Source organism: Phyllostomus hastatus, unplaced genomic scaffold, assembly GCF_019186645.2.
Source record: "Phyllostomus hastatus isolate PE091 unplaced genomic scaffold, TTU_PhHast_1.1 phas_contig_312, whole genome shotgun sequence".
In the NCBI taxonomy this organism is placed as follows: Eukaryota; Metazoa; Chordata; class Mammalia; order Chiroptera; family Phyllostomidae; genus Phyllostomus; species Phyllostomus hastatus.
In genome coordinates this window covers 2,088,955-2,112,188 of record NW_025333849.1, presented here as the reverse complement: position 1 = coordinate 2,112,188, position 23,234 = coordinate 2,088,955, and the positions used below count along the sequence as shown (strand labels likewise).

The 23,234-nt window shown below is 40.8% G+C and overlaps 1 protein-coding gene across 12 annotated transcripts in view; it reads left to right on the top strand.

Annotated features, from left to right (window-relative positions):
• LOC123819436 (aminopeptidase O (putative)) overlaps window positions 1–23,234 on the top strand; it is a 448,779-nt gene that overhangs the window by 323,830 nt on the left and 101,715 nt on the right. For all 12 annotated transcript variants that reach the window (XR_006785810.1, XR_006785808.1, XR_006785809.1 and 9 more), the window contains 2 exons: window positions 4,517–4,560; window positions 16,399–16,459. Coding sequence is in view for 9 of the 12 variants with exons in the window: in XM_045839793.1 (XP_045695749.1) it covers window positions 4,517–4,560; window positions 16,399–16,459 (105 nt within the window). In the remaining 3 variants the exon portion in view is untranslated. The remainder of the gene's footprint in view (window positions 1–4,516; window positions 4,561–16,398; window positions 16,460–23,234) is intronic.

Below are 23,234 nucleotides of genomic sequence, written 5' to 3'. Positions count from 1 at the left end.
ACGCTAAGTGAAATAAAGGAAAATGCACAGGGAACCAATAGTGATGGGAAGGAAACTGGAACTCAAATCAATGGAGTGGACCAGAAGGAAGAAAGAAACATCCAATCATAAAAGAATGAAGAAACAAGAATTCAAATAATGAGGAGAGGCTTAGGAACCTCCAGGACATCTTCAAGCATTCCAACATCCAAATATAGGGGTACCAGAAGGAGAAGAGGAAAAGCAGCAAGTGGAAAAGTTATGTGAACAAATAATAAAGGTGAGCTTCTCCAATCTGGCAAAGGAAATAGACTTCCAGGAAGTCCAGGAAGCTCAGAGAGTCCCAAAGAAGTTGGACCCAAGAAAGCACACACCAAGGCACTTCATAATTACAATATCTAAGATTAAAAATAAGGAGAGAATCTTAATAGCAGCAAGAGAAAAGGAGAGAGTTACTTACAAAGGAGTTCCCATCAGACTATCAGCTGATTTCTCAAAAGAAACCTTGCAGGCAAGAAGGGGCTGGAGAGAGGTATTCAAAGTCATGAAAGGCAAGGACCTCCATCTAAGATTGCTCTATCCAGCAAAGCTTTCATTTAGAATGGAAGGGCAGTTAAAGTGCTTCTCAGATAAGGTCAAGTTAAAGGAGTTCACCATCACCAAGCCCTTGTATCCCCGTTACATATGAAATGTTAAAGGGACTTATCTAAGAAAAAGAAGATAAAAAAACATGTACAGTAAAATGACAGCAAATTCACAGTTATTAACAACCACACCTAAAACAAAACCAAAAACAACTAAGCAATCAACTAGAACGGGAACAGAACCATGGAAATGGAGATCACATGGAGGGTCATCAACAGGGGAGTGAGAGGGGGGGAGAGGGGAAAAAGGTACAGAGAATAAGTAGCATAGATGGTAGGCCGAAAATTGATGGCAGAAGGTAAGAATAGTATGGGAAATGTAGAAGCCAAAGAACTTATATATAAGATCCATGGAATGAACTAAATTGGGGGATTGTGGGCAGGAGTGGTTGTGCAGGGTGGAGGGGAGTGAAGGGGGGGAAATGGGACAACTGTAATAGCATAGTCAATAAAATATATTAAAAAAATAAAATAAAATTTTCTTCTTAATTTTTTCCCTTCCAAACATCCTACCTATATAGGATTTCAATATCATCATCTTTTCAGCCTTAATTAAAACTGCTTTCTTGAGCTTGGTCATGACTTCTTCTTTCTTCTCAGCTCTTACCCTGTACAGCACTGACCTTGCTTCAACATTTTGATTGTTTGTTTTGTTTCTCCTTTCTCCCTCCCCATGACCATGATAATTATTCAAAAACATCTGTCAGAAATGCTTAGACTGTGTTATTATGAAGCAAATGCCAGTTTATCCAGTAGAATCTATATGCAGCTACTTTTCATAGAGTACTTTCACGAAGACTAAAAAATTACCTAATTAGCCATGTGCCAAAATCAATGTAGTTTTATTTTAATCATAAAGCTTAATTTATCTGATTAACATATAGATTATTAGGAGAGTTGGAAATGAAAACAAAAATTCCTAAAGAATGTATTTTTTTAATGTTCTGTTATGGAGAGTGGGTAAAAGTTTCTGTGATGAGTCCACTGCATGGGGTATATGCCAATTAAAAAAAAAAGAAAGAAAGAGAGAGGGAGAAAGGATGGATGGATGAAAGGAAGGAAGGAACAGGAAGACTAGCATTTTGAGGTTAGAAATTAGGTCTATGAAAGGAGTAAGAAGGGTCCTATAAAAAAAGATACAATTGTAACTGGAAGATGCCAGAGGGCAGAATTAAAGTTAACTTTGCATATCCTGCTTCTCATGAATTTAAATTCCCCCTTGCCATTGAGTTGATGTAATTCCCCTCTCCCATAATTGAGCATAAATTACTGTACAAATGTGGGATAAGTTGATATGGGCTCTAAGGAGATAATGAAGTAAAATTAGTAAGAAATTATACTTACAGTACTTGGGTTTTTTTAAGAAGCAAGAATATTGCCATTCAGCCAATGAAATACCTACAAAGTAATTTATTAATAAATCAATTTTGATAAATTAATATCTAATTCAAAATTTTTACAAAATAATTATTAAAACAAAAAGAATGGCTTTAAGAAACAAAAGCAAAAATAGTTTTTCACATTCTAAATATTGTTCTTACTTCCTGGGGTATTTTTCTCCCTATACTGTATCCACACTGCAGGTGTAGGGAAGGAATTCAGATGTGAGGCATTATTCTATTTGGGGTTGTCCCCTCTCATTTGGACTGCAGGATCTGTGCCTTTAATATTAGCTAGTATTCTTAGTATCATTTATTTTGGGTGAAGTAGCAATAAATAAGTAAAGTGTTATAAGGAAAACAGAAGTTGCAAGAAATAAATTTTTTCATTATTGCCCTTAATAAGGACACTTTGCCTTTGGAAGAAATAGACCTAAGCACCCAAAAATGTGTAGAAAGGGATGATTGTCTTCACCAGTGTAGTGATGGCTAAGCTAGTGCAATGATAGAAAAAGAACACCTTGTCATACAAATTGTTTACAGATTTCCACTCCTCTGTGATTCCATCTGTTTGTAATCCAAAGCTCCTCCCCCTGCTTCCATCTCACACTCTGAGTTAAATGAGTCTCATCAGAGCCCTACTCTGCCCCTGGATCCCCAGGCTTGGCTCTGGGGTATGGGTGGGGCTTCCAACTGGAGGTGTGTTCATTTGGCAGTGTCATAGTTGGTCATCTACTCTCTCTTGAAAGAACCTCTTTTGAAAGATTTTCTGTTTATTAAAAGAAAAACTTCAAGTGTAGATCCCAAGAAAGTTAAATGTTGTTCTTGTTTATTTCATGTTGTATATTGTTTCAAAATGTGTCTTACCAAATCTTCAGATGACAGGGTTAACACTAATTTAGCAAATAAAAATGCTCCACATCCAGTTAAATTTGAGTTTCAGATAAACAACAAATAATTTTTTTAGTGGTAAGTATGCCCCCAATTTAACTGGGTGTCCTACATTTTACCTGAGAAACCTAGTTGAGACCAAATCAAGATTCCAGAATTAGATGGACTGAAAAGATTGGTCACAATATTCAAGGAACAAATTCAATATAAATGTGATTTTTGAATATTCATATGTAGATTCTTAAGGCCATATGGTATTGCAGTTATGTTTTAAAAGAGTTATTGTCTTTTAGTGACATTTACTGAAACATTGTTTGATGAAATTATGTAATGTTTGGGATTCAGTTGTAAATAATACAAGAGGCAGATAAGTGGATGGAGCAGATTGGTTATGATGAAGGTTGATTATATTCTATTGTCTACTTTAGAATCTGTTTGAAATTTTCCATAGTAAAAGAAGCGATGGGTATGTTTAAGTCATGTCTTTAGGTTTAAAATATCTATTATTGAAACATCCTAAATGTTAGAGAGTCAAGGGCTTGCACAGTGGTACTGGGAGAGGCTGCAGATGGAGGCAGGGAATAGTGCACCATTTTGGCATTGTATCATCTTTGTTCCTCCATTGGGATATTAATCATCTTGATGTTTGTCTTTATCTTTCCTGAGCAATGCAAGAAAGTTGCAAGTTAGTGGTTAGCTTCTCAGTTTGAGGCTGTTCAGGATATAACAGGATATCTAGGGGAAGCTCATGAAGAAGAAAACTGGTTAAGTAGAGAGGGACAGGGCTTTGTTCTATGGCCAATGTTTTGAAAATAGTTAAAACAAAATGAAATAAACCATTGGTTTGGGTAAAAATAACAAGCATTACATTTTTTATTTTGTTTGTGCTTTTTTTTTAACAACTGACAGTCAGTTTATTAAGAAGATTGAGTTAGGCATCTGCAATGGTGACTTCAACCTCAACTCCTGGCTCAATACTGATGGAAGTAGTCTTCTTAACAATCTCAGAGGGGCTGTACAAGTCAATGAGTCACTTGTGGATCCTCTTCTGAAATTGATCCCAAGTCTTAGAACTCTCCCTGCAGGGAGTTTTTCTTGTAGTGATTCTTAGAGTCTTGGTAGGCATCTGAACTGGTCCTTTCACTTTGAGATTCTTTTCCTTTGTGCCCCTGATCAAGTCAGCACATACCTTCTCCAAAGACTTTATGTTCCCACTGGTTAGTAATTCTGATTCGGTGAATAGCCATCTCTGGTTCCACAGGTATCTTTCCGGTATCTTTAAAAGCCATTGCGGCCGCGCTGCTTCCTGTCTGACTTTTTCCTGGTTGGAGGCGAACAGCGGTAAGCCAGGAGCAGAAGTGGGCTGAACATCGGTGAGCCGCAGCTGCAACTGCGACTTACTCAAAAAGATTGTTTTTGGTTTTTACAAAACAAATTTCTTAAACTGATTGGATTGAAGCCTTGGTAAATTGATAAATTGGGTATGTAGTCTAATAATTCCATTCGGGCCAAGCTTCTCCAGCAGGTAGCTGTCAACAGCTGTGAATGCTCTGTCTCTGGCATGACTCCTGGCAGTTACTCATCGATGGACATCTTTAATGGTTTGCTTTTTTCTCATTCCAGGATTTCCTTCAAATGTTGTTGGAGAACATCCCAGAAGAAAAAAGGTGAGGGCCAATTTAGGAATTAAGAGCCTAGTTTTACTTTTATGTTTAAAAAGACCCTGCCGTTGTTTGGCTATTAAACCAAGAAAGTTCAATCTTCCTCTCTTAATAGAGGCAGGGACCTGGCCCAGCCAGCAGGAGTCCTAGGAGGATCAACCAAACTTCGAAAGGGGCCCACGTGGATACTGGAAGCTAGTGGGCACAGCAGGGAGGCCCAAGTCAGGAGCCCCCACAGTGGTACATGAGGCAAGCCAAAGATACTGTGTGGCCTCAGCTGCTGTGGAAAAGAATGGAAGAGAGGAAAGTTCTAACAGTCAGGGTGGCTGTAGTTAACATGACTTAATATAAGGAAACACTGTTTTACTGAAGGTGAATATACTGTGTAATAATGAGTGTGGCATCTGAAGTCAGGCTCTTCACAGTTCTAACCCCAGCTCTACCCCTTCCCATCTATACAACATTTGTAGCAAGTCATTTCATCCCTGCAAATTCCAGTTTTCTACCCTCTATGGCAGGGTTTCACAGAGCATTAAATGGGATAATACATATGAAAAGCAGGTGCTTAATTTCCTATTGGTACAGTTATAACAATAATCAGCTTCTGTGCATTAGGCATATATTCAGGATCTATCTACACGAGATCCATTTGATCCTCATTACAGCATTTTCTCTTTCTTCATCATCATTACCATCATTATCATCATCACCATCACCACCATCATCATCATCATGATTATGATAAGCTGATACTTTTTCAGAGGTTACTATAAATAGGCACTCAGTTAATCCTCTAAACAATACTATCTGGTACGTTGTGTTTTCATCCTTGTTTTACCAGTAAGAGGACTGAGGTACTGAGGGGCTGAGTAAGCAACCAGTGCTACCAGAGGTGTGTGTGGCAGGACTGGGATTTGCTTCTGGGTAGCCCGGCTCTGGAACCTCTGCTCTTATCCACAGTGTTCCACAGGTTAAGTAACTTTCTAAGATACCTTAGTTAGCAAGGGAGCCAGTGCAGATTGTAATGAGGTCTGTCTGGCTCTCACCCATGCTCTTTGCTGTATGAGCTCACTCTGCAAAGAAAGATCCTCTTCTTTGGAGGTGTCCAGTTTTAGTCTGGCTAACCACCTACAGGGATCCATCAAAGTCTGGATTAGATTCATTCCAACCTTTCCTTCTAATTTCTTATCTTAATTTAGGCACTAAAAGTGAACCCCCTGGAACATAATTTCTAATAGTAAAATTGGTATCAAATGTTAAAGGGGGCATCTTGAGAAATTAAACGTTTCTTTCAAGAAGAACCAACAGTACTCTCCTTTCTGTCCCACAGTTTTAGCCATATTTTTATGCTCAGAACAGATTTCCAAATGTGGAACTCTGTGGAACTCTTTAAAGCAGACATTGATTTAGATCCATGCAAGGCCAGATACCTCCATGTTGATGAGCCTGTTTGGTAGGCAGCCTAATTCAGGAATCTTACAAGTAAGGTGTCAGGGTTTATGCTACTGGGAAATGAAGATAAATTCAGGGGGTTGGAGAAATCCAGGGGCCATGAGGATGTGGAGGTTTTTTCTTCATCTTCCACCTTCTACCTCCAGTTCTTGGTTCAATAGTTAGAAATGTTATTGTTCAGCTTTAAAAAAAATCAGATGGGAACACACACATAAAGCAAATTGGAGCATCATATACAATTAACATAGCTAAATTATTTGTTAACTTCCTTAATTTCTACCTTTTTTTGTTCATGCCTTTGATGCTAAAGGAAGTCTTACCCATGGAGACTGCATGGGTCTGTAGTCACTGGACCAGATACGTAGCCTTTTAAGGTGACTCAAAGGAAGTATGGCTTGTTTTGGAAGGTCTGAAATGTTTCAGATTTACCATTTTTTTCTTTTCAAAGAGAAATATGGGTTTTCTTCATGTAAAAATCACTTCAGATGTGATTATCATTCCTAAGGTCAAGAACAATAGTTTACTTGTATGATTTTTTATTTTCCTTCTCTTTTGTACTTGCCCTGGAATAACTTTTCAGGTCCTGTAACAGAATGGAGGGCTTTCCTTAGGAACTAATGCAGAAGAAAAAAAAGGAACAAGTAAACTAATAGAAATTATGTAATTACCTCTTGTTACCAAAGTGTGTTTCTGAGTAATGACTGTGCATTCTTTCAGAACTTCTTAGGGCATAAATACAGTAGTTTTCATGGAAGTAACAAATTGAATTTTAGTTTGGGAAGTCTTCTTATTTTTATCCCTTCCTAATAAGGTTATAGAGTTCATTTGGATGGCCCTGAGCCCTCTTGTTCCAGGGAACCTGGATTTTATCATTGTGAATATTTATTGAGGTGGCACACTATGGACCCACCAAAAGATGTTTGTTGTAATTGTGGAAGAGCAGCATCTCTGTTTAATGGTGGCCAACAACCACCAACCTTCTTCCCCAATGAGAGGATACTTCTCCCAGTTAGGATCATATTTTGGCTACCAGGTTAGGTGCCTTTTAAAAATTCTCCTTAGTCCTGGACATTGTGGCTCAGTTGGTTGGAGCTTTGTCTTGTAGGTAAAGAGTTGTGGGTTCAATTTTCGGTCAGGGCACATACCTGACCGAAAATCGGTTGTGAGTTGTGAGGTTGTGAGTTGACCACAGGTTTGTGTACGTGCGTGTGTGACCCCCAGTTGGATATGTGCAACCCCTAATGTGGACACATATGTTCCTGGCTGGATGCAGATCCCTGGCCCAGGTGGATATGGGAGGCAAGCAATCAATGCTTCTCTCTTGCATCAGTGTTTCTCTCTCTCCCTTCTTCTCTCTAAAAGCAATGCAGAAAATGTCCTCAGATGAGGATAAAAAATAAAAATAAAAGTAAAAATTCTCCTTTAAAAGTAAGACAATTTCATAACTACAGTGAACCTATTTCAGCAAATGTACTGGAATGCTTTTTGAAACTCAAACATCTTTCCTGCTAACTACTCTCTAAATCTAATTCAGCTATTGAAACAGATTGTTTGCCCTTTTCCCTATGCAGCATATTATATCAATTTTATCTAGGTCTCCAAAGGCCCACACCTATCCTCAGAACATCTAATTTTTGACTCTTTTGCAAAATGATCCTTAGGCACATCTATTAGGCAAGTGGGCCATTCTGAACAGGGCAAGGTTTTTCAGATTTGACCAGCCAGTCAGTGTTCAGGGGCTGGCATTCTCCATCATGCTGCTTTTGTATTGTTCTCTTGCTTCGATTAATTTAACATTCTCTATTGAGCACCTCCCATGCCAGGTTTTAGGCTGGACAATGGGGAACAGAGGGAATAAACTCCATGGCTAGCCCCCAGGAAGCTCCTAGTTAAGGAGAGGATATGCTGAAGACATGCATGTAACATACATTGTGACTCAGTGTAGGAAATGCTCCGGGGAGCTTCACAGTTCTGGGTACACAGAGAAGGGCCTCATCAGTCCTAGCCTCCAGCCTTGAGGCAAAGAAATATCACTGAAGGTTTTAAGTAGAGGAGTCCCTTCAGCAGATAGGGAAGGTACTCTGGGGTGAGAGCAGTATGGAAGATAGATGGGGGTGGGAAGAATGAGAAGTTAGGAGACCAATTTGAAACCAGTACAGCAACTCAGTCAACAGGTCTGGAGCTGGATCCAGGGCAGGAATGGTGGCGGTGGCCCTGGGGTTGGAGAGTAATGAGCAATCTGAGAGATTCCAGAGGCAAGACTTGGGTGATGGGTGGTGAACTTTGAATGGAGGAATCCAGCATGAGCCTGACCTTTTCTTCTGATCACTCAGCTACTCTGAAGTTGCACTGGAAGTATGAGGGCCCTTGCTTTATCTGGGGAGTCAGTGTGATGCAACAGGAGCAGGAGGGACAGTATTTGAAAGGGGAAGCAGGGAGATGAGGAGTTGAATTTTAGACATTGTCAGTGAGAGGTTTCTGTTTAAATGCTGATGCTTAAGAGACAAAGAGAAATAAAAGCTGGCAGGGCTCAGAGGGAAATCCTGACAAATCCTGCACCCTGGCCTGCCATGTGAAAGAACACCCTGTGGAGTACCTTACCCAATGTACCCTGCTGCTGATGTTCCAACAGTGTCGACAGCTACCAGTTCTGTCTTTGCTCTTCAATTATTGTGTTTGCATGTACATGTTCATGTGTTGGTTTTAATTAAGTACTTTTCCTCCTCCATGGAACTAGGGAGTACTTGTTTTATAAATGTTAAGTCAGTAACATTCATTATCTATCCAAGTACAAATGACTTCTTTTGATCAAGAAAATAAATAACCATGTGTAAAGCTTTGAGATATACCCTATTTGTATCCACATTTAGAGAGGGCACTTAATATTTAAAACCTGTACAGAAGGTAAGTTGCATTCCAGAACAGGAGTGTCTTCCATTTCAGACCTGAGCACTGAAGTTCCTAAACCTTGCCTCCATCTAGTACTTGCACTCCCAAGGGTCCCTCCATCTATCCTTTAGTCCGTGTCAAAGTGGCTGGGCCTTGTGCTTCCCTTCAGAGACGTGGATAGAACATGGTCTTTAGAATCTCAAGAGACTGAGGACAGGAGTAGAGTGATGAAGACGTTTCTCCCGATCAACAAGTTGATAGGCACAGTAGCAGATGTGGCTGATACTCAACTCCCCATCCCTGTCACTCTACCCTTAGAAATCAACTGAGCAAACAATATGGCACATGCCCTGCCATTTTCACGCAAGTGTGGGTCTATTTCAATGTACTTGAACATCGCAAAGAGAAGAGCAGTTCCTTATTTTCTGGCTGCTAACCAGCATCATGCCAGGGCATCTAAGATATTCTCTCCCCTGTTGTAGTAATTATTTGTGATCACATTCATAGCTCACAGGGACTGGAGATGGACATCTAAAACTCATGGAACTCTCCAACCAGAGGGTGCACCCACCTGCTGCTCCAGAGACCCTAGAGGCTTCAGTCAGAAGGTGGAAGTGCCACTCACGGGCATAGATCAGGAGGCTAGGCAGCCAAGATGGTCTGGTACTTTTCGCTCTCTGTAGAAAATCAATTTTCATAGTGATCAGACATGCAAAAGAGTAATTTCCTGTAAGTCCTGAGTCCCAGCAAAATGGAAATGCTCTGCTTGTCTGTTGTGAGATTCAAGCCACAGGATTTCAGGGGAGAAACAGTTACCATTGGGTTGGACTCTGAGTGTCTTGATTTGAAAAGTCAACTTTCAGCTTTACCACTCCTGTATATCCATGTCCAGACCTAAAAATACACCTGCACTACCATCTCAGTAGTTTGGACCAAAAACAAAAACTATGTACACATTTTATTTTTTTTCCTAAAATATGTAGTCCATTTCTTCCCTGAATAGTAAGCATTTTCACACAGTCTCTCATAATTTCCTTAGGAGGTAAGGCCACTTATAGTGCCTAACAATTTTTTTAGCAATTGAAGTTAATGCTTTCATCTTCTTCTCAAGAGTTAAGACTGTCTTCTACGTTGGCAATCTGTAGACAGGCACAGGTGAAGTGTGATGTCCGCACTGATGCCAGGAGTCCAGAAACCCATCTTGTCTTTAGTCCTCTGTCTGGGTTGACATTAGCGAGTCTTGTCATGCTGCAGTTTCTCCATCTTTTAAGAGCCACACAACAATTGACACCCACACAGATATTACAAGGAATGAAGTAATAATGGTTATAAGATGTTTTGAACCTTTACAAAGGAAAGTAATCTGAAAACATATGTTCTCTTCCCTTAAGGGGGGTGTCTTTTACTCTTGGAGGCAGCTGAATGATGAACTCTCCTGCCTCATAGTTTAGCCCTGCCCAAGGGGTTCCCCATCTTTTCAGAAATCTAATCAAGAGACAGACAAATAGAGCAAACATGACAGGAGCCAGGAGACCTTCAACCAGAGAGATGTAAGCAAAAAGGAGAGGTCAGCATTGTTGGGAGCAGGGTTGTCTGCGCCATATCACAAAGTAATGCAGCATGACACTTGATAATAATATTGGTCTTGTACAGATATTATAAAGTTTAAATGAAAATTTTTGTATTATATGTTACAGAATATGTGTTCAATAAGCAATAGCTACTACTTTTTTAAAAAAGACTTTATTTTTAAGTTACAGTTGACATACAATATTATATTAGTTTCAGGTATACAACCCAGTGATTAGACATTTATATAACTTACAAATTGATCACCCTAATAAATCTAGTACCCATCTGACATTATACATAGTTATTGCACTATATTTCCTTTGCTGTACTTTACATCTTGTGACTATTCTGTAACTACCAGTTCGTACTTCTTAATCCCTTCACCTTTTTTACCCATCCTCTCAACCCCCTCCCATCTGGCAACCATCAGAATGTTCTGTGTATCTGTGGAACTGTTTCTGTTCTGCTTGTTTGCTTGTTTTGTTTTTTAGATTCCATATATAAGTGAAATCATCTGGCATTTCTATGTCTGCCTTATTTCACTTAGCACAGTACCCTCTAGGTCCATTCATGTTGTTGCAATTGGCAAGATTTCACTCTTTTTTATGGCTGAATCATAATTTATTGTATTTATGCACCACTTTTTCTTTATCCATTCATTTATTGATACACATTTAGGTTACTTCCATATCTTGGCTATGGTAAATAATGCTGCAATAAACATATTGATGTGTATGTATTTTCAATTTAGTGTTTTGGGTTTCTTTGGATAAATACCCAGAAGTGGAATTGCTGTTTCCTTCTTTGTTTCTTGTATAGCCTTTGTTTTAAAGTCTGTTTTGTCTGGCATAAGTATTACTACCCCAGCTTTTTTGTTAGTTTGTTTTGTTTCCCTTTTCATGAAATATACAGTTTTTCATCTCTTTACTTTAAGTCAGTGTGTGTCTTTCAATCTGTAGTTAGTCTCTTGTAGACATCATATGTAAGTATCTTGTTTTATTATCTATGTAGCCACCATGTGTCTTTTGATTGAAGCATTTAATACATTTTCATTTGAAGTAATTATTGAGAGATATATATTTATTGCCATTTTATTATTCATATTTTTGTCCTTTTTTCTTCTTCTTAAAGAAGATCTTTTAACATTTCATGTACTACTGGTTTAGTGGTGATTAACTTCTTTAGCTTTTTCTTGTCTGGGAAGCACTTTATCTGCCTTTTCCTTTTAAATGATAGCTTTGCTGGGTAGAGTAATCTTGGTTGTACATCCTAGCTTTTCATCACCTTGAATATTTCATGCCAATCTGTTCCAGCCTGCAAAGTTTCTGTTGAGAAATCAGCTGACAGCCTAATGGGAGTTCCACTGTAGATGACTAACTGCTTTTCTCCAGCTGCTTTTAAGATTCTCTCTTTGTCTTTAACCTTTGGCATTTTAATTTTGATGTTTCTTGGTGTGGACCTCTTTGGGTTCATCTTGTTTGGGACTCTCTGTGTTTCCTGGACTTGTATGTCTATTTCCTTTGCCAGGTTACGAAAGCTTTCCATGATTAATTTTTCAAGTATGTTTTCAATTTCTTGCTCTTTCTCTTCTTCTTCCAGCACCCCTATGATGTGAATGTTGATATGCTTAAAGTTATTCCAGAGGCTCTATAAACTATCCTTACTTTTTTTTAATTCCTTTTTTTGCTGTTCTGACTGGGTGTTTTCTGCTTTCTTATCTTCCAATTTGCTGATTTGATCTGCTGCTTCATCTACTCCACTGTTGATTCCCTGTAATGTATTCTTCATTTCAGCTAGTGTATTCGTCATTTATGACTGGTTCTTTTTTATGCTTTCTATCTCCATTTTTATGTTTCATTTTTCTTTGTTTAAGTTCTAAGTTCATCTAACTTCCCTTAAATTCACTGAACATCCTTATAACCAGTGTTTTGGATTCTGCATCTGGTAGATTGCTTGTCTCCTTATCTTCATTTTGGTTGGTTCTTTTTCTGGAATTTTGTTCTCTTCTTTCATTTGGGACTTGTTTCTTTGTCTTCACATTTTTGTTGCTTTCCTGTGTTTGTTTTTATGTATTAGGGCTGCTGCTACATCTCCCAGTCTTGGTAGAGTGGCCTTATGTAGTAGGTATCGTGTAGGGCCCATTGGCACAGCCTCCCCAGTCATTTAGCTGGGTGTTTCAGGTGCACCCTCTGTGCGGGATGTGTGCATCTTCCTGTTGTAGCTGAGCATTGATTGCTGTTGGCATATCAGTGGATGGGACATCCCCTCCCTCATACCAATAGACTTCAAGGACTGAATATAATTACCATGGAGAATCTTCTGTGCAGGAACTTATCCCATGGAGCAGGACTTACTTCAGTGGGTCTTAGGTATCTGTCAAGTCCACCCCTTGAGTGTGTCACTTGTGGAGGTGCTTGGGTGGTGCTTTGTTGTGGTCTGAAGTTGTCTACCAGGTACACTGACTGTGGGGGCTCCTGGGAGGTGCAGTCCAAGATCAGCTGCTCTCTATGCCCCACCTGGGGCCACCCTGCATGAACTAAAAAGTGATCTGCAGATGCCTGCTACTTTTGCTACTTTTGCTGGACTTGGAGGTGACCAGAAGAGGCCAACCTATGAACCAATGCCAGCTGCCGTTAGTGCTGGGCCTGGAGCTACTTAGTAACATGTATGTGGTACACAGAGGCCAGATGTTGTTGCTTGTTTGAGAGATTTTAGGAATGTCAACAGCATGAGCCAAGAGAGGCAACTTGTAGGAAAAGCCACTGGGAAGATTTTGGATATGGCTATATGTTGGGTGAGCCAGGATTTCAGGGAATTACCAGGGTGGGGGCAAAAAGTGTTAGCCAGAATGATGGAGACTCAGATATGGCACCTGCCTGCTGGCTCTGTGGGAAGAGGACTCAGCAAAGGGACAATGGCATCTGCCAGCACTTCTGTCTTGGAGTAAGTTGCCCGTCCAGCTATCACCCTGATGTTGAACAATTCAGTTCCTCCTCATATGTTCCTGGCATCTTTTGGCTGCTGCCCCAGTGCTGCTGGGCAGAGCATTAGTCTGTCAGTAAGTAAGTCTGTACTCGGGCCCTATAAGAGGAATACCTGGAGCTCCAGCAGCCCTCCATCTCACTCAGCCACAATTCTGGCTGGTTTTTACAGCCAGAAGTTACGGGGACTTCTCTTCCTGGCACTGGAGCCCTGGGCTGGAGAGCCTGGTGTGGAACTGGGGACCCTGGCTCCTCAGGGTGGACATTCACAGCCAAGATACCCTTCCCAATTTTTAACCACCACACATGGGTGTGGGATCAGCCTATTCCACATCTCCACCCTTCCTACTAGTTTTGATGTGGCTTCTTCTCATTTCTTTAATTATAGGACCTCTGTTCAGCTAGATTTCAGGCAGTTCTGAATGATGGTTGTTCTGTAGTTTAGTTGCATGGGTGTGCACATAGATGCACATGAATGTGCACACAGGCACATTGACGCACATGTGTATTTGCATGCACACACTTGGTCACATGAGCACACACAGGCACACAAACACACATGTGTGCACACATGAATGCACACCTAAGCACACACATGTGTGTACATAAGCACATGAATGCACATGTGTAAAGCACACACAAGGCATGTGAGTGCATATGCACATACACATACTTTTGCACACATAGGCACATGAATGCATATGTTCATGAAAATTCATGAGTTTGCACACATGGGTGCATAAGTGCACATGTGCATGCATACACATGAGTGTACACACACATCCACACTCTCACAGCTTACAGAGTGGATGAGGCCATTCACACTGAGATCGATGCTGTTAAAGGACAACAAAGAGGTAGAAGAGAGGCCCAGGGATGGAGGCTTTCACACAAGGCATGCCCAGTAACCCCACTAAGTTTGGGAATCTGGACCACCATCCTCTGGAATTTGCCGTCTTCCCCAGATTCACTTATGCTCTCTCCCCTTCCCTGGCCTGTTTTCCCACTGATGAGCATCATCTTGAAAATGAATCTAAAGCACTTTCTCTTCATTGTCTCATTCCCTCTACGTATTTTTTCTGTTTAGAAAAAAACAACAGTCACCTCTTTCAGAGCCTTTGCTTTTGCCCTGGGCAGGGAAGACAAAATGTACCAGTGACATACTTATCCCTGGGAAAACAAAGGAAGGGAAAGTACCAGTTAGCTCCCTCTTTCCCCATCCCTCCCCAACCAAGGCCCACTCCTCTCTTCCACTCTCCCTCCCTCCCTTTCTCCCTCCCTCTCTTTCCCACTGTGTCCACTTGCAGCACAACCCATGAGGTGACCAGAGCACTGGGCCTTCAGCACCTTAACTAATGCAGCAGACAACACATACCTTTCTACAATTTCTTTCACAGTTCCAAAAGGGAGGGAGAGAGGGAATGTTATACATTGAGAATATACTATATAATATATAAAATGAAACAGAGATATACATCTTAACAACTTGGGAATATCTTCCTGGGAAAGGTGATTATTATCTTAAAAAGGAGTGGTTCTTATTATATCAATAGTGAAATGTGTTTTCATTCAAATAAAAAAATATTTATAGAGATCCTCTTTTATGCCAAGACCTGTTTCAATGCTGGGTTTAGGAAGTGAGTAAAACAGGTGTGGACTCTGATGTCAGAGAGCTCCAATCCAGCAGGAGAGAGTTAAAAGTCAAGTAATCTGCCCTGGCAGTTGTGGCTCAGTGGATTGAGTGTTGGCTTGAGAACCAAGGGTGGGTCAAATCCTTAGTTAGGGCACATACCTGGGTTGCGGGCCAGGTCGCCATTAGGGGGAGCATGAAAGGCAATCACACATTGATGTTTCTCTCCCTCTCTTTCTCCCTCCCTTCCCCTCTCTCTAAAAATAAATATATAAAACCTTTTTAAAAAGTCATGAAATCACGCCTGGCTGGCGTAGCTCAGTGGATTGAGTGCGGGCTGGGAACCAAAGTGTCCCAGGTTCGATTCCCAGTCAGGGTACATTCCTGGGTTGCAGGCCATGACCCCCAGCAACCGCACATTGATGTTTCTCTCTCTCTCTCTCTCTCCCCTTCTTCCCTCCCTAAAAATAAATAAATAAAATCTTAAAAAAAAAGTCATGAAATCAAATATATAAATGTCACAAACCATTTTGGGTGCTGTCACACAGAAGACAGGCAGCACGGTGGATATGACACACACAGACTGGGTGAGGGTTGAAGGAAGGCCCCTGTGAGCAGAGAAACTGGGCATAAGCAAAAGTTATCCAGAAGCAGAGGAGGAATTCCTTTAAACTTCAGAAAAATACAACTTAGTATCCATTGATTCTCAATATACTGGATACTTAGTACATTTAAGGAAAATTCAAATCAGTGGAGCATAAAACTGAAAGGATTTCAGCTGACTCTGGAGCAGTCATAGTATTTCAAATAAAGCAGAATGTGGGTCCGCTTAAAAGCCGAGGCCGTGGAGGCCTCATGCGCTCTGTGTATCTGGGCCTTACTGTGCTCCCACAGTGATTTACTTGTCATTGCTCATTGTCACTATAAAGTCTGAATTTCATTTGGATGCACTAAGTGCTGTAATGTTCAGGTTTCATTTTGTCCCCCTCTTAGGAGGCAGTCATGCCTGATGTGTCTAATGAACATGCCCAGTCTACCCTGAACTGGCTCCCAGCCCAAACGGTCCTGTCAGAGCAGTAAAGGCACCTATTATGGTCTGCCTCGGTTTTAGATTTCATTGTACTGACTGAAGACAAGCTGTACTCAGTGTGACCGTGCCCCCTTCCACCACACCCCCTTTCACACTTTAGGCTGGGACAGTGGTGGTGGGATTTCTCTGGAATCTTGGTGCTGTGATATGCTTGAATATTTGGAAAGACCCTTCTGTCATCAGTGCCTTGTAACTTTTAACCTTTACTCTTTCTTTTTTTATCTTAAAAGGCTTGATCTGTCTGTCGAAAGCATCTCCCGAGACTGGCTTGAGAGTTCTGGGCTACCACAGGTGAGCTCCAGATCACTGCTTCAGGGGAGAGAGTGGACAGTACTGACTCTTGCCACTCAGTGTATCAGTCATGACAGTGACTTATTTCTATATTTATACATATAAAGGTAATTATCTTCCTGAGTTGGAGTATCCCTAAGTCAGAAAAATGATGGTCTCGCACCCCTTCTCATCCTGCTGTCAGGCCTCTGCCTCAGGTGACCTGTGTCATGGCAGACATGCTGCTCGACCCCAAACTGTGTATAAATGAGCTCTTGTAAAGCATGTGTATTTTGGGTGTGGTGACCAGGCCACAAGTCAGTGCCACCGGTGGGTTTGCAGCTGGAACTCCAGCTCTGTTCTTTGGATATAGCCAGACAGGGAGTTGGCTGCCTGCAGCTTTCCTCTGACCTGTCCTACTCGTGGTTGTTCCATCATTTCCCAGTATGCTGCCCCTTGGCTTCCTTCTCAAGTTCTGCATCCCTTCCTCAGGCTGGCTTCTCATCCAAATGTCCATCAAGGTTCATTTCTCCATCTTAAGCATGGGGACTTGTCCCTAGTGAAAGTTTTACTCTCTCCCTCCCTTTCAGCCCCTGGGCAACTTTGAGGAGAGATTGTTCCAGCTAGCCCAAACTCCTTCTCTCCCCTCCACCTTTCCCAGGCCTTAGCTTCCTGGAGCCTAAAGGGCAGCCCCAGCCCCTCACCAGTCCAAGTGCTTCCTGTTGCTAGAGCCTGGGCCCTTAGAGGTCCCAGGATGGCATCCGGGTGGGGCTGGTCCAAGGGCCCTGTAGGCCTGGTGCTTTCCCAGTGGGTTGCCCCTGCTGTGACCGCACACCCATCACAGAGGCCCCAGCCTGGGAGTGGCCCACCCGGTGAGAGACTGCCTTGGGCCCGTTAGCCCCGTTAGCCTGCTCGTTTCTGGTTTCATGGCTGGTTATATGAGCTTTCCCTTGGGAGTGTCTGAATGTCAATGAATGTCTGTGAACCATGAAATTAAGGAACAGGCAGGGCTGTTCTCTATTACCTTTTCATCCCTCTCCTCACATCTTTGTCCTGTCCTACCACACAGGGGAAAATGTCAACCACCAACCACCATAAGCTCATTCCTAAGAAGATTGCATTGTCTTGGGGTCACCTGTTAAAAATTATTTGGCCCAATCCTTCTGGAAACAAAGGAAGAATAAAATTCTGAGTCCTAAAAAGCCAAAACAAAGCATGGGTGGGTAAGGCAGCACTTGGTCCTGGGAGGCAAGTGCTTTTAACTCATATGTATTAAAATGAGCTGCTGTGATTTCTAATGAGGTACATTCCTAACTAGGCAGCTTTCTGGGTATAAAAATCTCAAGGAAACAGCTTTAGATCTGTCTGAGCCTAAATAGCCAAGACTTGCCCTTGTTTTGGATGGGCAGGGGGCCATCTCCTAAAGCCGCTGCCTCGTGTTCTCAGGCCAGGCTATTGCAAGGTTCCCTGACATTCTTAGCATGGTCTAGAAACTGGGAGGAGTTGGGAGCTCAGAGAGCAGAATCCTGAATCTCCTGGCTCCAGACAACAAGTCCGTTGTGTTGAGCAGTTAGCCCCCAGGGAAGAGAACAGAAAGAGCTCTTCATCCTTGCCCAGAAGCAGGCTCACCCCACTGGGGCGGCTGTAACACTGGGGCTGACCTTCTCACTCTCAGGAGGCTCCTTATTTCCCCTGAAGAGGCTGAGGCTTTGCCACCAGCAGGAGGCTTTTGCTTTTCATTAAAAGGGGGAGGTCTACTTGCATTAGTGACAGCTTATTGTGTAGACAAGAATCTCTGCTATAAACTAACAAAACCTGCTGTCAAAACACAGCCAGGTGCAAGGAGGCCAACTCAGTTATAAATTGTCTTTTAAACCCAACTGGTATTTCCTTGGGTGCTTAACTATTCAGTAAAAACAACAGTGTCGGACAGAAAAGGCCTTGATTTAGTGCACATCTTTCCATTGGTAAATGATCAGAAGGCATTTTATTCATCTCCTTACCCATTTTCTGCCATTATTTATGTGGTTGATGATGATTTACCTGCTTGCACTCCTTGAGAGTTCCTTCTCATTTCCACTTCAGTGATAGGCTCCGCAAAGGCCGGGACCCTCTGGTTGCAGGAGCCTGGTGGTGAATGGGGCACCTTGTTCTTTGTCTACATCATTGTAATATAAAGTTACTATTGTGGTTGGCCTGGAATGACAACCAGAGCACTGAAATCGCTCTGATGCTCTTTGTTCTCATTAAAAATTTCTGTCCACCAGCAATTGAAGTCACTCATGACAAAAGAGTCACGTTCTACTGGTCAAGTTTTTCTTCCACAGGTTACAGAGGCTTTTTATCTTCTCTCAGGGATGCTTGTCTTATGGTTGGCCTCGATTTTCCTTTTTGACCACATTGAATGGAAATCATTTTTTAAAATGTGGAAATAGGTTCACCAGCAATAAAAGTAATCATGAGCCCCAAAGAAGTAAAAGAAATTGGATCCAAACCCCTTTAAGAATGCCAAACCCTGTAACCTTTGGTTTTCCAAACAGATTTAAAATTGATTCTACCATTGGTATTATAGATGATTTTCTTGTATGACTTTTTTTCTGATTGTAGTTGTATTACCTATATAGTTTTGAATATAAAAAAGCCTATTATAAAATAAAAATGACCCATAGATAATTTTTAAAATAAATCCTTTCATTTTCCTATATGGATATATGGTTTACCCTTTTCTCTGTCTCCCTTTTCAAAAATAAAAATAATATGTTTTCTGTACCAAGTTCAAGCAATGGCAAAATGTAAAATGTCAAAGCCCTTGTTCTCTTCAGTCTCACCCACCAGAGATAATCCTTCCTTCCACACATTTTTCTGTGCTCTATGGTGTGTATGTGCATTTTCTTTTAAAGCAGAATTGGAATTTTATTATTCAAACTTAAAGTCTTCATCAGTTGTTGGGAAAACTGGACATGTGTCTGTTAAGTTTTAAACCAATTTCTTATACCATACAAAAATAAGCTCATTTAAATGAGTTTAAGTGTAATGAGATTTGAAAGTAAGACCTGAAACCGTAGAACTCCTAGAAGAAAAGATAGGTAGTAAACTCTTTAATGTCACTCTTAGCAATAACTTTTTGGGTATGTATCTTTGGGCAAGGACAACAAAAGAAAAAATAAACAAATGAAAGTACATCAAAAAGACAGCCTACTGAATGGGAGAATGTAATTTGCGAATGATACATCTGATAAGGGATTAATATCCAAATTATATAAGGAACTCATACAACTTAACATAAAAAAATCCAATTTAAAAACAGACAGAGGACCTTAATAGACATTTCTCCAAAGAGGACATACAGATAGCCAACAAACATATGAAAAGATGTTCAACATCACTAATCAGGAGGGAAATACAAATTAAAACCACAATGAAATATTACCTCACAATCCTCAAAATGGCTATCATCAATAAATCAATAAATACGAAGTGCTGGTGAGGCTGTAGAGAAAAGGGAACCGTCATGCACTGTTGGTGGGAATAAATATTGGTGCAGCCACTGTGGAAAGCAGTATGAAGTTGCCTCAAAAAGTTGAAAATAAAGTTGCCATATGATATAACAGTTCCACTTTTAGATATTACCCAAAGAAAACATAAACACTTATTTTAAAAGATATATGGACCCCTATGTTCATTGCTCCAGTATTTACAATAACCAAGGTATGGAAGCAACCTAAGTGCCCATCGATAGACGAGTGGATAAAGAAGATGTGGTACATATGTACAATGGAATACTACTCAACCATAAAATACAATGAAATCTTGCCATTTTCAACAACATGGATGGACATAGAGGGTATTGTACTGTGAAATAAGTCAGGCAGAAAGACAAATTCCATGTGATTTCACTATGTGGAATCTAAAAAACAAAACAAATGAGCAAACAAAACAGAAACAGACTCCTACATACAGAGAACAAGCTGATAGTTGCCAAAGGGGAATTAGGGGGATGGAAATTTTTAAAAAATAGTCTACATTTTACTTTCTTCCTTACTAGCTGTGTGACCTCCTGAAAATTTTTTAAAAATATGTTAGACTTTTAAAATATCACAGAAAAAAATCAGTTTTCTGTACTTGTTATAATTATTTAACAAAAAAAATGGATTTTATTTCATTGTGCTCTAGATTGTGATGATTGTTATATTTTCCTGTTTACCCAAAATTCTCACTAGCTGAAGGATAAACACTATTTTTAGTACCTTGTCAATTTTAGAAGAGGAAAATTATAAATCATTTTACTTAGTCTTTATAAAACAAGAAGAATCTTACATTTAACATTCTATAGCAAATATTCACCCAAGAAAGCATACATTACAAAGAACAGTATGAGGAAATATTTAGTATGGTGCATGGACACTTTGCTGTGTGGTTTCCATTATGGTGAGTGTGTGTTTGTGTTTGGTAACCAAGATCCTATGCTCCACTGACCCTGGTGTGAGCTTTCAGGCTAGACGTAAAACTGGAGTGATTCAAGAACTTCTGAAGATTTTAGAGTTAGAGCTTTTCTTCAAAAAATAAGTGAAAGCAAAACACAAAGTTAATATAGGTAGATAGATAGATAGATATCTTAAGTATTTCCCAAATCCCTTGATATAATCAAGAGCAATAATTTTAACAGTTGCAAAGATTTTCATAGTACCATAATTTAATTTATTCATATTGGTGCTGCCCTCCAGTCCCTCCCCCTGTTGGAATAACACACATAATTTCTTTTTTTTTTCACTTATTTTTATCCAACTTTTTACTTATTTTTATTTTTAAGTGTAATTTATTGATTATGCTATTACAGTTGTCCCATTCTTTTTTCTCCCTTTTATCCTCCTCCTCCCAGTACCCAAATTCCTTCTAGCATTCCCCCCACCCCTTAGTTTATGTTCATGTCGTACATATAAGTTCTTTGTCTGCTCCATTTCCTATACTATTCTTAATATCCCCCTGTCTTTTTTGTACCTAGCAGTTATTCTTCTTATTCCCTGTACCTTTACCCCTATCTTTACCCTTCCCCCTCTCCACTGATGTCCCTCCATGTGAACTCCATTTCTGTGATTCTGTTCCTGTTCGAGTTGTTTGCATAGTTTGTTTTGTTTTTGTTTTAGGTTCAGTTGGTGAATAGTTGTAGTTTGTTGTCATTTCACTGTCCATAGTTTTGATCTTCTTCTTTTTCTTAGATAAGTCCCTTTAACATTTCATATAATAAGGGCTTGGTGATGATGAACGCCTTGAACTTGACCTTATCTGAGAAGCACTTTATCTGCCCTTCCATTCTAAATGAGAGCTTTGCTGGATAGAGCAATCTTGGATGTAGGTCCTTGCCTTTCATGACTTGGAATACTTCTTTCTATCCCCTTCTTTCTATCCCCTTCTTGCCTGTAAGGTCTCTTTTGAGAAATCAGCAGATAGTCTTATGGGAACTGCTTTGTAGTAACACTCTTCTCTTGCTGCTTTTAAGATTCTCTCTTGACTTCTGGCAAGATGGAGGCATAGGTGGACACACCATACCTCTACACACAACCAAGATTAGAACAACAACAATTTAGAGCTAGAATAATACCCAGAACTGATAGAGAATTTATCTGAATGGAAGTCGGACAGCCAAGAAGTTGAAGTAGACCCGTTCATCCAGACCGGTAGGAGGGGCTGAGAGGAGGAGCGGGCGCGGGTCGCAGCGTGCGGAGATCGTGGAGAACTGGGCACATAAGGCTACCGGGAGCGTGTAAGCCTTCCAGGCCACAGCGGTGGACCCTGAGTACGCAAGCAGCGGCTGGCGGACCCAGTGAGGTGGCAATTGTGGACCAGGGCAGAGCGCACAGCGCAACCCAGGATCCCAGAGAAGAAACTGAGATCCCAGGAGAACGGAGCTACCGCCATTGTTCCCTCCCCCTCCGGCCTCCGCCCCCACATACAATGTCACAATCTAGCGACTGGGGTGCCCAGCCCAGGTGAACACCTAAGGCTCCGCCCCTCACCTAAATAGAGCACCCAGACCAGGAAAAAAAAAAAGAGAGAGAGAGAGAGAGAGAGAGACATGTCTCCAACAGAAGAACAGCTCAGTCCCCCAGGGCTCATCCTTTTGAGCGACTAAGAAATAGCCAATCTATCAGATGCACAGTTCAAAACATTGGTGATCAGGAAGCTCACGGAATTGGTTGATTTTGGACGCAAATTAGATGAAAAAATGCAGGTTACCATAAAAGAGATGAAGGAAGATGCATGGAGAACCAATAGTGAAGGGAAGGAAACTGGGACTCAAAAAAATAGAGTGGACCAGAAGGAAGAAAAAAACAACCAAGCAGGAAAGAATGAAGAAATAAGAATTCAAAAAAATGAGGAGAAGCTTAGGAACCTCCAGGACATCTTTAAACATTCCAACATCTGAATTATAGGGGTACCAGAAGGGGAAGAGGAAAAGCAACAGATTGAGCATGTATTTGAACAAATAATAAAGGAGAACTTCCCCACTCTGGCAAAGGAAATAGACTTCCAAGAAATCCAGGAAGCTCAGAGAGCCCCAAAGAAGTTGGACCCAAGAAGAAACACACCAAGGCACATCATACTTACATTAGCCAAGGTAAAAATGAAGGAGAGAATCCTAGAAGCAGCAAGAGATAAGGGGACAGTCACCTACAAAGAAGTTCCCATCAGACTGTCAGCTGATTTCTCAAAAGAGACCTTATAGGCAAGAAGGGGCTGAAAAGAAGTATTCCAAGTCATGAAAGACAAGGACCTACATCCCAGATTGCTCTATCCA